This window comes from Leucopleurus acutus (genome assembly GCF_964270905.1).
Source record: "Leucopleurus acutus genome assembly, chromosome: 4".
Taxonomy (NCBI): domain Eukaryota; kingdom Metazoa; phylum Chordata; class Mammalia; order Artiodactyla; family Delphinidae; genus Leucopleurus; species Leucopleurus acutus.
The window spans coordinates 22,679,126-22,696,128 of NC_139146.1; the positions used below are offsets into that span (position 1 = coordinate 22,679,126).

General features: G+C 36.6%; 1 protein-coding gene across 1 annotated transcript in view; it reads right to left on the reverse strand.

Annotated features, from left to right (window-relative positions):
- LOC309961323 (bifunctional heparan sulfate N-deacetylase/N-sulfotransferase 3) overlaps positions 1 to 17,003 on the reverse strand; it is a gene marked incomplete at its 3' end in the record, with an annotated part of 137,838 nt that overhangs the window by 51,366 nt on the left and 69,469 nt on the right. Inside the window, exon 5 of the mRNA XM_082838472.1 lies at positions 13,538 to 13,666. Within this exon, the coding sequence (XP_082694598.1) occupies positions 13,538 to 13,666 (129 nt within the window). The remainder of the gene's footprint in view (positions 1 to 13,537; positions 13,667 to 17,003) is intronic.

Consider the following 17,003-nt stretch of genomic DNA (forward strand, 5'->3'; position numbering starts at 1 on the left):
GGCAAGGGAGGTCCAACCAAACAGTGAGCTTTAGCCAAAGGCAGCCAAGCAAGAAAGCCAGTGGATTAAATCCTGCGGAAGTAAAATCTTGTTAAGAACCTACTCGTTACTACAGGGCATGCTTAGACAATCGAAACCTCAAAAACAATACAATACAATATGCCTTGGAGGTAAGATTGAAAGGATACCAGGCATCCTGAGGGGAATATCCAATAGGTGAAATTCCAATTTGAATGTAACTGGGAACCTTCTTAAATTTTCCTGGCTGGATCTTTTCCCTTTCCTAAACAGAATTCTCAGGCATTTTGGGGGGTAGTGAGAAATGATCTGGCTTTGACTGAGTTCTTCAAGGGCTGAAGTTCCTACAACCAAGAAAGAAATGAGTAGGCAGGGAACTGAGGTTTCACATCAAACCAGAAACAATGCGTACACAAAGATTTATGAAGAAGATGTTTAAGAGGCATCAATTAAAATAGGGCATTGTAAACTACCTGCTGTTTCTAAAACATGCCAAGCACACTCCCGGGGCTTTTGTACTTGCTGTTCCCTCCGCCTGGAGATAATATCAGGGAGGTAAGTGTTCAGATCACACAGGTCCTGTAGGTCATGGTAAGGAGTATGGCATCTACTCTGAAGAGAGAGGTTTGGAGGATGTGAGCAGAGAAATAATGTAATCGGACTTACATTATTTCTCACTCAAATATTTGAAAAACATGTCATAAAACTATAGAAAAGCAAAAAGTAGGACAGTGAACATCTGTATATCCTTCACCTATTCTCCAGTTCCTTACATTTCACTACATTTGCTTTGCATTTTCTATTTCTTTCACTCTTAAATATACCTGTTATTTTGCTAAATCACTTGAAAATAAGTTGCAGACAGCAGGACACTGCCACTAAATCCCTTAGCATGCACCATCTAAGAGCACATACATTTTACTGTAAAATCAAATATCATCACGCCGAGGAAGACATATTTCAGTATCATCTATTGTGCAGTCCATATTTAAACTCCCCTAATTGTTCCATAATTGTCTGTGGTAAATTATATTTTCCAAAGATGGCCTCCCACAATTTCTCTCTGTTCTAGAACTTTGTCACTCCCCGTAAAGAGATGGAATCTAATTCTCCCTTTGAATGTGGTCAGGCTTTCGCGAAGCAGAAATGTTGCTGTGACTTCTGAATCCCAGGCAGTTCTGCTTCTGCCTTGGTTGCTCTGATGCTTGATGAGCCCTAAAGCCGCATGACTGCCTGAGGCCCTCCTGCTGTAAGGAAGCCCCTTAGAAGCCCTTGGGGAGAGATCACATGAAAAAGCCCTGCGACACTGTGAAGAGATGTCCTGCCAGCTCCTTGCCTGGTTTTCCAGGTCTAGTCACCATCTGACTGCAACCTCATGAGACACTGAAGGCCAGAATCACCACCCAGTCCAGCCCTCGCTGAATTCTGACCTACAGAAATCATGAGTGATAAGAAGATAATTGCTGTTTTCTTTTTAAGCCATTGTGTTTTGGGGTATTTTGTTACCCAGCAGTAATAACTAGAAAAATGATACTTACAGATATATTAAAAAAAAAATTGAGGATCCAACGAAGGCTTAAGAATTATAAATTGTATTAGGTTATTATGGCTTTTAGTTTCTTTTAAACTAGAATAATCCTCCTTTTTAATTTTTTTGTAAATTTATTTATTTTATTTTTGGGTGCATTGGGTCTTCGTTGTTGCACACGGGCTTTCTCTAGGTGAGGCAAGCCAGGGCTACTCTTCGTTGCGGTGTGAAGGCTTCTCATTGCAATGACTTCTCTTGTTGTGGAGCACGGGCTCTAGGTGCACAGGCTTCAGTAGCTGTGGCTCGCGGGCTCTAGAGTGCAGGCTCAGTAGTTGTGGCACATGGGCTTAGTTGCTCTGCAGCATGTGGGATCTTCCCACACCAGAGCTCGAACCCGTGTCCCCTGCATTGGCAGGCAGATTCTTAACCACTGCAACCACAGGGAATCCCTTCTTTATTTTTTTAAACATGATATATTTTTGGAAAAGTCTAGAACATTTGTTTTATAGAATATACCAATTTTGGGACTTGTGAGATTGTTTCTTCATGATTAGATTCATGTTTAAAATGTACTGTCAAAAATACAAAAAGGTATTTTTTAAAGTTCTTTCACTTTTTAAAAAAAAATACCTGTACTCAAAAAACTATAAGATACTGATGAAAGAAATCAAAGACGACACAAACAGAGGGAGAGATATACTATGCTCTTGGATTCGAAGAATCAATATTGTGAAAATGACTACACTACCCAAAGCAATCTACAGATTCGATGCAATCCCTATCAAATTACCAATGGCATTTTTCATAGAAAAAGAACAAAAAATTTTACAACTTGTATGGAAATACAAAAGACCCCGAATAGCCAAAGCAATCTTGAGAAAGAAAAACAGATCTGGAGAAATCAGGCTCCCTGACTTCAGATACACTACAAAGCTCTCAAGATAGTTATCAAGACAGTATAGTACTGGCCCAAAAATAGAAATATAGATCAATGGAGCAGGATATAAAGCCCAGAGATAAACCCACGCACATATGGTCAGCTAATCTATGACAAAGGAGGCAAGAATATACAGTGGAGAAAAGACAGCCTCTTCAATCAGTGGTGCTGGGAAAACTGGACAGCTACACTGTAAAAGAATGAAATTAGAACACTCCCTAACACCATACACAAAAATAAACTCAAAATGGATTAAAGACCTAAATGTAAGGCAGACACTATAAAATTCTTAGAGGAAAACGTAGGCAGAACACTCTTTGACATAAATCACAGCAAGATCTTTTTTGACCCACCTCCTAGAGTAATGAAAATAAAACCAAAAATAAACAAGTGGGACCTAATTAAACTTAAAAGTTTTTGCACAGCAAAGGAAACCATAAAAAAGACGAAAAGAGAACTCTCAGAGTGGGAGAAAATATTTGCAAACGAAGCAACTGACAAGGCATTAATCTCCAAAATATACAAACAGCTCATGCAGCTCAGTATCAAAAAAACCAAACAACCCAATCAAAAAATGGGTGGGAGACCTAAATAGACATTTCTCCAAAGAGAAATGTCTATATGTGGACACATACAGATGGCCAATAGGCACATGAAAAGATGCTCAACATCACTAATTATTAGAGAAATGAAAATCAAAACTACAATGAGGTATCACCTCACAGTGGTCAGAATGGCCATCATCAAAAAATCTACAAACAATAAATGCTGAAGAGGGTATGGAGAAAAGGGAACCCTCTTACACTGTTGGTGGGAATGTAAATTGATACAGCTACTATGGAGAACAGTATGGAGGTTCCTTAAAAAACTAAAAGTAGAACTACCACATGACCCAGCAATCCCACTCCTGGGCATACACCTGGAGAAAACCATAATTCCAAAAGACACATGCACCCCAATATTCATGGCAGCATTATTTACAGCAGCCAGGAGATGGAAGCGACCTAAATGTCCATCGACAGAGGAATGGATAAAGAAGTTGTGGTACATGTATACAATGGAATGTTACTCAGCCATAAAAAGGAATGAAATTGTGTCATTTGCAGAGACATGGATGGACTTAGAGACTGTCATACAGAGTGAAGTAAGTCAGAAAGAGAAAAACAAATATGGTATATTAATGCATATATGTGGAATCTAGAAAAATGGTACAGATGAACCTATTTGCAAAGCAGAAATAGAGACACAGACGTAGAGAACAAACGTACGGACACCAAGCGGGGGAATGGGGGGTGGGATGAATTGGGTGGGAGATTGGGATTGACATATATACACTATTGGTACTATATATAAAATAGATAACTAATGAGAACCTGCTGTATAGCACAGGGAACTCTACTCAGTGCTCTGTGGTGACCTAAATGGGAAGGAAATCTGAAAAAGAGGGGATATATGTATACATATAGCTGATTAACTTTGCTGTACAGCAAAAACTAACACAACATTGTACAGTAACTATATTCCAATAAAAATTTTAAAAACATTTGTGGCAAAAATTAACATGAAATCTACCCTCAGCAAATTTTTTTTTTTTTTTTTTTTTGCGGTACACAGGCCTCTCACTGTTGTGGCCTCTCCCGTTGCGGAGCACAGGCTCCGGATGCGCAGGCTCAGCGGCCATGGCTCACGGGCCCAGCCGCTCTGCGGCATGTGGGATCTTCCCGGACCAGGGCACTAACCCGTGTCCCCTGCATCGGCAGGCGGACTCTCAACCACTGCGCCACCAGGGAAGCCCCTCAGCAAAATTTTTAAATGTACAGTACAGTATGCTGTACATGTCTAGAGCTTTTTCATCTTGCATGGCTGGAACTCTGTACCCACTGAATAGCAACTCTCCATTTTCCCCTCCCTCTAGGCCCTGGCAACCACCATTTTACTTTGTTTCTATGAGTGTGACCAATTTAGACACCTCAAACAAGTGGAATCATATAGTATTGTTCTTTTGTGACTGGCCTGTTTCACTTAGCATATAATGTCTTCAAGTTTCATTCATGTTGTAGCATATGACAGGATTTCCTTCCTTTTTAAGGCTGAATAATATTCTACTGTACATATGTACCATATTTTCTTTATTCATTCATCTGTCAATGGACAGCTAAGTTGTTTCTACCTCTTGGCCATTGAGAATAATGCTGCAACAAACATAGGAGGGCAAATATCTCTTTGAGATCCTGTTTTCAATTCTTTTGGACAGATATCCAGAAGTACGGTTGGTGGATCATATGGTAGTCTTATTTTGAATTTTTGAGGAAACTCTATACTGTTTTCCATAGCGGCTGTACCATTTTGCATTCCCTCAGTAGGGGTTGCATATCCACTAGGATGTATGAGAATATCTGTTTTCCCACAGCCTTGTTAACAGAATATTTTACCAATCTTTTGAATTTTTGGCAATATGATGGATAAGAAATGGTATCTCAATATGTTTAACCTTGATTTTTCTTCCTATGAGTGAAACTGACCATCTTTTCATAAATTTAATGACTTTCAAAAGGATCTCCCTGGATGCCATGTTGGGAGAAATGAAAGCACAATAATGCAAACTCTTGAGTCAAGTGATTCTGTGAATAAGTATTTCCAAGGCAAATAGATTTCCGTCAAAGGAAGTGTTTCCTTCAAACATGCATGGCAAGTTAATGCACTGTCATTTATTGAGAGCCTACTATGCGCTAAAATTTTGCATATATCTTGATTACAAAATAATTAAGACATGATGCTTTCTATCAAGGAATGCACAAACTACTGGATGAGAAAGATAACCGATTATAGTACTGGGGGCAAGTTATGTTATGGTTATGCCTGGGTGCTATGAGAACACAGGAGAAACTGAAGCGTCGGGGGAGGTCTTCTGTAAAAAGATGACGTTGGAGCTCAGATTTGCTGGAAGGCATTCCAGCCTGAGGCAGTAGCACTCTTAAGGCACAGAACAAGATAACAGGTCCTGTTTAGGGAACTACAAATTCTTCGGTATGGGTGGATTGAAAGGTGCATATATGAGATTATTGAAAAAAGAGACCATAAAGGTGGGTAGGAGCCAGACTTAATTTTTTTTTCCAAGTGAAGGATTCTTTGTTTGTTTGTTTATCCTATAAGTTATGTGAAACTATGAAAGGATTAAATAAAAATAATATTCATTTCTTTAACTTAATATCAATTTTCTTAAATTTCTTAAAAATATCCATCTCAATGGCTTGAGAGTTTATCATGCTCCTATTTTTCTTAACTGTAGAATCAAGACAATCATCCTTTCTTATAATATTCTTAATCTCACAGTGGCAAGTAATTATATAAAACCATAGTTAATCATGAAGAACATTGATAGAAAAATACGGCTGATATGGAAAGTAGGAAATAAATGAAATAAAGTGTTTTGGCTTTACAAGTTTAAAAGTCTAATAAAAAATAAATTAAAAAAACAAAAAAATTTTTAAAAGTCTTATCAATATATAAGTAACATCAATAAGATTTATTGTTTTAAGATAAAAAATACATAGCTTATTATTCATAGTTCTTTAAAAGTACATTTGACATTTTCCCTTAGCTGTAACTGCTTATTATAGCTTTTTTTTCAAAAGCACTTATTTTTTACTCAATATGGAGATGGGTTGCTTTTTCTAAATAAGAGCCAGAAATTTTAAACCATTTGCACATTTTCCTGGTACCAGGTAACTGAGTCACATTAACAGGTAATGTGCATCACATTAAGGCCAATTTACCCAGGAGTGCAGAAGCAGCATGTTGTAGTGGTAGAAGCACCAAACTCAGAGTCAGGAAGGCTGGGTTCTCAACAGAAAAATACAGGAGTGACCTTGAGCCTAAAATTAGGTGACTGAGTAGATGAATTTTGTGGTTCTTTCCAGCTTTACTTGTCCATTGTTCCATGTCAGGCTAATTCATCATCACTTGTAAAAACCTGCCAAACGTTTGGGGCCACTTAAAAATTTCCTGGATCCTGAATTTCACTCTCTTGAAAGCAGAGAATCTGCCAGAATGTAGTTTTGTTAAAACCAGGCTTGTTATTACTCACATTTGGATAGGCCATAAGTCAAGTGATGCCCCTAAAACATAACTTCTTACATTTAGTCAGTCATTTAAAAAACATTTAGTGACCATTTATTAGATTTAAAACATTGATCTAGACACCATGGGAAGCACAAAAATGAAACACACACAGATAATTCTGCAAGAATGCCCCCTCATATAGGAGAAATGATGTATATGTACACAAATAACCATGCAGTGAGGTAGGTGTTAGGTGATATAAGAGACAGATAGGGAACAACTGGAACTGAGTAAATACTAATTCTACCCCTGATATATCACTAAATAAATAATTGCATTTTACGTCCTTCACTGTTAGTGTTAGATAATTCTTTATTATTGTTAATGTAGCATTTTGTGTGTGTGTGTGTGTGTGTGTGTGTGTGTGTGTGTGTGTGTGTGTGTGCTGGTTTTAAGAGTAATAGACATTCAATGTAGACATATTATAAAAATCAGACAAACGTGACAAAGAAAATCATCTTTAATCCTGTTATCTAGGGCAACCATTGCTAACATTCAGCTGAATTCCTTCTAGTTTATTTCCATGCTTGCATCTAATTTTCTAATAACATACTTTTTCACTGAATATATCATGACTGTTTCCCATGTCATCAAAAATTATTATACAATGTGTTTTTTAATGGTTGAATGTATTCCACTATGGGGGGAACATAATTTGCTCTTTTAATATTCCCACCCCTGTTGTTGGACATTTAACTTCATTCGTCCACTTATGAAATATTTTGTTAGCACCTGCGACATGCCAGGAACTCTTCTTAGTTTGAAGATATAGAGTAAATAAAACACAAGACGTACATGCTGTCTTGGAACTTGCATTCTAGAAGCAAGATAGACAGTAAAATGATGAATGAAATTAATTGGTCCTATATCTAACAGAACTACTCACTTAGACTTTACAAGCTTCAAAATTAATCTTTAGGCCTTCTCCAAAAAGGTTTAGCTTACTCCCAAATCTCTGGAATTGGCTGAGACATACTGACTATTCCCACAGGATTTAGATTCAGGCTAGACAGCAGTCATAGTACCTGCCTCTTCCAAGCTTTTGCTTAAAGGATAGCCCTTAGGCAGCCCCATTGCCCAGTCATAGTGTAGAATGGAGATTGGAGGTAGTTGTGGGGTGCCCATAGGCAGAAGCAGTCAGTTCACAGCAGGCCAGGACTGATATTGGCTGACTCAAAAAAGTAAGCTGGGACAAACAGATTCCCTTGCTTGGGAATTTGATCTGCGACACCACAAGAGGATGAGATAATTAGCAAGTTAGAATTGAAGCTGAATGTTGTATGGAAAACATTTGATGCAGTCACATTGGGTCATGTGTAAAATTAATTAATGAGGGCACAGAAGCCATAAAGCAAGCAGCACTTTTGAGGCAGACATGTAATATATAGTCAGTAGTAGAAAAACGAGACACTCAGACACGTGAAAAGCACCTGTTGTGTTGTATTAAAGCACTAAGGCAAGATCAAGATCAGTAGTTCTCATTTTTATGGGCCCTGAAACTGCCTTGGACTCAGCATTCTGGAGTCCCACACTTCCATTATTTGAGGTGACTTGAGTGGGTCTCTAGTTCTTACAGCCAGAGGAACTCAATGAAAACAAATCTTTATACAGAAGAGACAACTACATATGTGAAGAGCAGTACACAACAGTACATAATTCAGCCCCGTCTAACTCATGATACAGGTTTTACTTATGCTTTTGATTCAAGAATTATCTTACCAGGACCCAGATGTCCTTTCCTTTCAGATTTATTGTGTTTGTTTTTGGTATCAGGCCATTAGAAAAGTCAGTTTCTCTTCCTTAATATGTGTTAAATAAAAACTAGGTATAAGGCATCATGTTTAGGCACTGGGATGATTTTGGAGATGAAAGACACATTTTCTGCCACAAGAGGCAAAGAGCCTAACAGCAAACCCACAGTCACAATGCAAGGTAGTAGGTATTTAGGAAGAGTCGGCAGCGGATGCTATGGGAACACAAGAAGGTACTTCTAAACCAGAGCAGAGAATGTTTCCTGAGGAAAGTGACCCTTAAGCCATCCTTAAAGGATAAACAGGAGTTACCTCTATTTTAAACTCCAGTTCAAGCTACAGTTCTCTGGTCATTAAGAAAAAACATTCATTCTCACTGGTGTTTAAACAAATCTTACTGCAGATTTGGACTCATTTTCAATTCTGATACCTTGACCATAGGCCCACAATTTCTATAGCAGTTTTTGGTAATCTTCGATTACCAAAATTATTTCTCCATTTTCTTTCTCTGCAGAATTTCCCAAATTTGCCTGATCATAAGAATCACCTAAAGCTCATGACAAGTGTGCAGGTCCCCAAACTGTCCCCTGCAGGTTCTGATGCATTAAGTCTGGACTTTTTTTAATCAGTTGTCCCAGGTAATACTCATTATTAGACATGTTCAGGAATTATTTTTCTACTATCCAAAGTTGTTGTTATTATTAGCATTTATTTTTCAATAAAGAGTTTTCTGTTATCACAATGTTTTCCAGGATTAGTAAATAAGAAAAGAAAGAAACATAAAATTTCCCATTAAGAAAAAAAGCTGTTTTCTTTTAGATGAATTCTATAGATAAGCACACATAAGCCATATACATGTAAATTATAGTTTTTAAAAAAATTTCAGTGTGGGTTAATTTCTATTTATACAAGTTATCTTGTATGAATTCTGTTGTTTTACTTTCATTGTAATTCACTCATGTGTTACCCAGTTTGAAATAGTCAATTCTACTCACCATGTGTAATTGTAATTAGAGAAATACAATTTAGATTTAGCTTTCAGGGATTTGGGTAGGAGGGTATGGAGGGTATGGTGGATAGATGCTATATCAAATTGAGAAACAAAAGAGACAAAAAGTGTTTAATGAAACATGGGCATAAGGGGATTAGCTACTGTTTGTATGGGATGTTTAACAGTTTGATGAAGGAAGTATAATATTGCTATGCTGTCAAGGATTTGCTCCACTTGAATTCCAAACAAGTGTGGTAAGAGCATGAATCTTGTGGCAATCCACAACTGTTCTGGATTAATAAGTAAAGTAAGCACTGACTTTATTATCAAGCATGTTGGAGGGAGGCACAGATATCGGCTGTTAGGGACTCAATACCTAGAGTCTGTTTATTGAACAAGAGCGTAAGCAAAGACTCAGACATTTTGTAATTAGAAATAAGAACACTGGAGAAGGAAGGGGACATCCTTTTTCAGAGCAACAGAATATAATATGGCTCCCAAAAGAGGAACAATCATGTCTAATTCAGAACTATTCCATTTGTCACACTACTTAAGTATTATCACATTTACCTAAGATAGGTGGAACTGGAAACTCACTTTAAAATGGACAATATACTCTTTAGTAGTGGTTTGGTTTTTTTTTTTGTATAAGTATATATGTCATAAATTTATAGGGTTCTGTTTATTGAGGGCAGGTGCAGTCACTGTGAATTAGTATTTTTTTGTCATCTTCATAAGTTTTAGTTCTTAGTACCCATCTATATATGATTTTATGTAGGTATGTAAAGTAAGTAGACTCTTTCTCACTTTTTTAAAGTATATACAAGGGTACTTGGAGCATTATGAACTGATCAAGAATATTGTGTGTGGGTGTATTACATGTTTGTGTAGAAATTTTGTGCTTGTGTGTCTATAGCTAACAGTGACTCTGGGGTAGTTCTAGTGGCTCTCTCCCCTGGTAGATCCATAAGGTAATTCATTACCTTCCTGAATTAATCAACAAACACTTCAGGGCCTGTTACTTAGCCTGATGTGCTCCAACACCTGATTCAGTACACTGACAGACAGTGTCCATTTCTGGGGGGCAGAATCAAATTAGCAAAGACAATTGAAACTGATAAATAAAAACAAAATTTCATCCATTAGTTTAAAATGGAGAATTATAGAGGAACTGAAATATTAAAATATATACAATTGGAGGGACCTCTCCTGGTTATCAGGTTAAGTGGGAAGTATTCACCAACTGAAAGATTTATAAAGTTGTGCTGCAAATTACTGTTCTAGTGAGTACGAGTTCTTATGATGGACATATTCTTTTCCTATAGTAGGATTTATATAGGAAAGCAAACTATATTCAGGAAGTTGCTGGCTGAGTTTAGAATCAGAAAGGGAATTAGAAGAATTGAATTCTTAGTGGTCCCAGGCTCAGATAGCCTGACGGGCCCACCTCTCAAATGCACCTGAACCTCAGCGTCTAATAAAATCTCTGCATCCAACCCACATCCAAGGTGTGTGGCCTGTGACACTGGAAATACTCATTTGGAAAAGGCCAAGGTTTTCTCTCTCTTATGCAGTGCTAACATTGTCTTTGAAGCTCTTTGTATTAAATTTCCAAGGTTGACACTTTTTTCTTTAGCAGTGAAAAATACTTTGGTAACAGTAGAACATTTCAGGCCAGAGAGTTACTCTGTTTAAGGAACATACTTATCTTTGCTGTGATTTATTCTAGTTTAACTCTGAGAGATACTTCGTTGTAACCACCTCTCACCACAATACTGGTAAAAGTTATTGGAATACCTTGATATTATGTTGACATATAGGAAGAAAATTTAGAAGCACATTAAATAAAATCCTGCTTATATTTTCATTTTCAACTCATTCAAATATATTTAAAAGCCATATGTATATTTCTAATGCACATCTACCTTTTTGAAGTAAACAGCAAACTCATTCAGCATTCTCAGAAAATGATACTTCTGATCGAGGCCTGGAGTATTACTAAAGCTCACAATGGCTATCTTTCAAATCCACTATAATTAAAATTCTTATCTTTCTTGCAGCTTTGATTCCATCAAGGGTTTCTCATTCTCATTCTGGCCTAAGAAGAGTGTCATCTGCCAAATTACTAGTATGCCTAACTGCACCTGGACCTTTCTTAATTTTAATACAAACTTTATCTAAACATTTAATTTTGGGATGGAGAATTCATAGGAAACAAACCACTACTCCTCACTCTGTTCTGCAAAGCAAACATCACTAGCTAATGATAGTAATCTTTCCTTGGGTGAGACTTGGGCTGAGTCTAGAAGTGGGCTTCTTAAACCACAAATCTCTAGGGAACTACAGTTGTTTCCAAAAATCATGGTTCACATGCCAGATGAAGTTAATTTGGATTCCTTGCATGTCTTATGGTGTCTAAAAAGACCTGTCATTTATTTTGAATACCAGCATTTATCTGAAAGTAACTGTCTACTGAAAGTTTTCTGAATCAGAAAAGAACAAGTTCGTGAAGTTTTTTCTCCCCTTTATTCCCTGTGGATCTCCTCAGCAAGACAAACAAAATTGCCAAATGTTATTGATAAAGGCCTGAAAAGTAGCAAGGTTTACTAAACGTTTAAAGAGTTTGTTCAGTTAGTTTAGTCCAAATCAGTATCCAAGAATAACATAAGCTTTACCACAAGATCTTTTTTCAATTAAGAAAATACTTTGGTGTTTAATTAGTAAAAAATATAATATTTATTGTAAATCTACTGAACATGAATGATCTTATTTTGAATTTCTTCCATGGTAAATAAAACTAATTTGGTTTAGAAAGTTTGAAATTACAATACCACCAGGAATTTCTTAAGTGCCAAAGCAACTATTGGTTAAAAAAATCAAAGAGATGATTACTTGTTCACAGTTGCTCTATGATGAAAGGAAATATAAAACATCAGAATTTTATAGATTATAAAGAATCTTAAAATTATTGATGAAAATGTTACCGTATTAATATTTTAACTGAATTTTCAGTTCATCATTAGGCATTAGTTTAATTCTTTTGCCTGTGTATTAGTGGCTGAATTGATAAAAAAAGAGAACAAAACCATATGAGATGATTCCAAAGATACTTCCATTTGTTAAGAATAGAAAAGTTAGAAGAACCAGATTATTTCTGATATATAACTCAGAATTATTTATATTTTTTGGGGGTATGAAGAAGTTTATTAACTTCAAACTATGGTGAGTTTTGGATAGACATCTTGATTTTGCCCAAAGATGAGTTACTCTTACTTCTATCTCATTTTCTAGGAGCTGAGAAATAGATAGCTATGGAATACCAGTAGATAATGAAAAATATCTGAAATTTTACTTGCAAGACCTGTAAAATTAATGTCAAGAGAGGGGTCTTTCAAGTTTTATTCTCTTTATCCCTCTCTTATCTAACTTTTATGCTGATAGAATTTTTTTCACATTTGGAAAATTACATTTTGTTTCATCTTGAATATTGCTAACATCAGGGACAAATTTACTATAAATCAATACAGCTTTACTTTTTATGTCAGTGATCTTCAGAAGGGAAATAAAAATCCCTTCTTTTCCTTATACACCTTACTTCTGTTAGTTCGTTTTCTATGCAACTTTGTAACACTGGCCTCAAGCAGAAATACGTACAAATGGTTTATTTGGGAGCCGGCACCCTAGTATTAAGAAGTAAAGGAGGAAGAACAGTAGCCCAATAAAACAGGCTGCTCTGCCCTGGCCTGAGATGCAGCAAGATAAGATCTAATGTGAATGTTCCAACAGTGACCCTATTTGCTTATCTAGTTCCTCTCCCATTTTGCTTCTACTTTTATTTTAAATAAGAAAAAAATAGAATAGTCACCTAAATGGAAAACTGGTCCCATTGGGAACTGGAGAGTTTTATAGGTGAAAAATCTTACTCTGCATAAAAGCAAGAATCTCTAAATTTTGATCACTTTCCAACGCAGAGGAGGGTTTGCTAGAGCACTTCCTTGGCTCTTCCGTAAGTTCCTCATGTCATTACTACTTGTAGAATTAGTTTGCCCCCATTACTAGATGTGGTTCCATTTAGTTTTTAACTACTGTTTTAGAACTGAAACTTCATCTTGATTGGCTGATAACCACCAAAACCCTGGCCTCTTTGTCATTTTTCATTATTTATTTGGAGAATAATTCAAAGTACTTACTGGGTTGAGGACCACAGTGAAGAAAAGTTCACCTCCTTGGATACTCTTGTCCAGCTCTTTAGGACCTCCTGGATATTCTTTATAGAAAATTGTGTGAGTGAAAAGCCCACAGGTTTGTCTTGGAAGAACCTGAAGGAAGAATGAACAGGTAAGGAAAAATTTCCTTTCAACCAATTAATATGTTGAAACTTAGCTTTTTCCCTCATGGAAAATAATGTACAAGCTGGTGTCATTATTCAACTCTTAACACCCCCAAAGTTCTTCACAATGTGGGAAAGTGGGGATGACATCACTACAGCAGGAATACTGAAGAGAGTGGAAGAAATATGTTAAAACTAAGATAGACTTTGAATTATTTTAGCCACTTATCTATTTTAAATCTCCAAGTCATTACTTCTGTTATGAAGCCTAGTATGTTCCAGCATCTTAAGAAATAAAACAAACAAACAAAAAGTAAAAATTAGACTTTAAAAATACTGGACTTGCCTGTGCTACATTGTAATTCTAGTAGGCAAAATTTTTAAGGATAATACTTCTATCAAATTCTACACATGCATTAGAAAATGAAGTCAATTATTAACTTAATGTGATTCTTAGGAAATGACATTTTAAATTAGAACAGATATTTGAGACACAAATCATAGTTCCTGTTCTACTCTGAAAGAACTACTGCAGGTTGTAGTAATTGCCCCGAATTCTAAGTCTGAAGCCTGCCAGTTCCAAAAGTAAGAAAGAGATGATGCATTTGGTTAGTAATTTTTATAAAATGTCAGAAACAAAATGATAAAAAGGCCACTCAGTAAAAAGTCTTCTTTTCGTCCTTTGTGTATAAAAGCCATTATTTACTTCAGTTATACATATTTGTGATAAGGATTTTTTTTCAAATTCTCACAGCCTTCCTGGTGAAATATCAGTACAATTATAAAAGAAGGGGTGAACAAAAGCTGTGCAAGATGGTACAAACTTTAGCTAAATTTTATATAATGACTTCTTTATGACCTGCATTTGTCATTACACCCTTGAAGTAGCAGAAAATGAATTAGTATACTTTGGAGGGATACAAGTTTTATAGAATCTTACACAGGCAGGTCTTCTGTTATTGTCCTAAGAAAACGGATCGTCATTTTTTTTTTTGTCTTGATTCTTAAAGCACAATTGATTCAGTAAGTGCTTTCAAAATATTACCTGTACAGAAATCCCCATGCTTTGCAACCTCCTAGAAATATACTGAATATGTATTTAATACATTTCAATCTAGTCCTTGGAAAGTTTTCTTAGAAAACATAATTCCCAGCTCAATCAATAAGCTACATATTCAGTGTAAATCAAAACTGTATCTATCCTATTTATTTTGGTAAACTGGTGAAAGTTATATCCTTAGAAGCTATTTTATCTTGATGAAATCATTCCAAGAACTTCAGTTTAATTGCAGAGTATTAGCTCTGATGATGTTTATGTTTAAAAGCATTATGCATTCTCATAATGTTATGCACAAAATCAACAACAAAAAAGAACTAAGTGCAGAGGTATTCTAACTGAATCAGATATATCCCCTAACAATTCATGAACATGTAATTTCCTAGAAATTAAGTTTTACATAGCAGTTATTTATTTAACAAATACTTATTCAAAATTCTTTGCAAGTCTAGGTGGGAGAACACAAAGATATAGCCTTTATATTCTTGAAGGATTTAAGGTATATTGGGATAAAGAGAAGTACCCCAAAGCTAAATAATGAAATGCCTACATGTAATTAAACGCCAGGTTAGTTTTACATTTTAACGTGCATGATTCTGAATCGCTTTTAGGATTCAGTTTGAATATCTTGCTTGAAAAACTATGGCAACATACAGAGCCAACTTTGGGATTTGATTGCCTAGCTGATTCTATGCAAAAGGGAGAGAGAAGTGAAAAGAAATTTGAATTTCATTTATTTCTCAAATTATTTGAGTTTGAACAGAGGGAAGAGGAAGTGTCAGGCTTTACCCTGCAACTCTGGGGAGGATCACACTTGCTGAGAGGATGAGAGTCACCATGAGCCCTAGGATGGTCAGTGGACCACCAAAGGAGGCTGAGGAGATCATCAGAGTGTAGGAGGGTCATATCGCATTGCCTTGCTCCCTAAATCCAATGCTACGGGACACTGAACATGTTCCTTGAAATGGCTCTCTTGTGTTAGAGAAGGAATAAGAGAGGTTTTAGGCATTCTGCTGTGAACTGCTCTCTAGAAATGTTTCTGGGAGTGTAATGCTATCAAATTCAAACTTTGAGATGTTGATGAGCCCCTGGAAACCTTATAGCTCCTGACAATAACTAGGAGATGGTTATGAAAGCCATAGTCATAGGAATCTCGGCCAGTGGACCTAAAGCCAATATCCTGTACATAAGGCTTGAATCTAGCTTTTATGTTCCTAATGGAGTTATACAAGAGGATGTGTTATAGGAATTCAGAGGAGAATAAGATCCGTGTAGGCCTGACCTAGGTATTGAGCTGCTATATATATACCAAGGTGCTTTACATTAAATTATATAAGATATGGAACTTGATACTGAGGCATAAAGGAAATAGGAATAGGTAGAGAGTGATCAGAAAGTGGTCTTTCAAGGTGGAAAGAATGACAAAGGCATAGACACAGTGATATTGCTGCAGACCTTTTTGTCTGGAGTGAGTCTGTGTTAGCCACGGGACAACAGGAGATGGAAAGGTAGACAGTTTAAATTGTTTTCAGGTCCCTGAAGAGCAAGTTAAGGCATATGGAAACAACTGGAAAGAATCAGATTAGGAAGGCAAGATGAGGCAGCATTTTAGGGTTAAAAGGTTGGCACTTTCCATGGTATGGACTGCAGTGAGTGGTGGATAGAAGCTGTAAATAAATGAAGTAGAAACCAGCACCATGGTTTACAAATGAAAGTCAAGGCAGTGAATTAGGCTGTGGAAAAGGGAGTGAAATTTAAAAATATTATGAAGGAATTATTGACGGAATGTAGAGACTGATTGGAAATGGGGGGGTCAGTGTGATGTTCAAATTGCAGAACTGAATTAGAGATAGCAGGACCAATAGCTAGTTTGAAGGGAAGATAATAAGTTTCATTTAAGGCCTTGTAAGTTTGATTTGTGAGTAGATCATCAAAACCCAGTTCCCCTCATTCATACAACAGGGTATGGGTGTGATCTAAGGAAAGTTTGTTCCTCAGTTCCCTGCTCTTTTTTCTTTGCAGTCTCTCCCTAGGAGGGCATATTGGCTATTGTGGTCTCCACTTACAACTCTATTAGGATGACTTCAAGCCCTGTCCTCTCTAACTACACATCAACTTGGAGCATTTCCCACTAGGAAATGCTCATACAAGGGTCCACAAAGCAAACAGTTTCCACGGATTGCTGCATAAGTGGAACCTCAGGGACAGTTCCCTCAAAACAGGAAATCTGTTAGAGCCTTTAATACCTGCCAGATTCATGCATTTATAA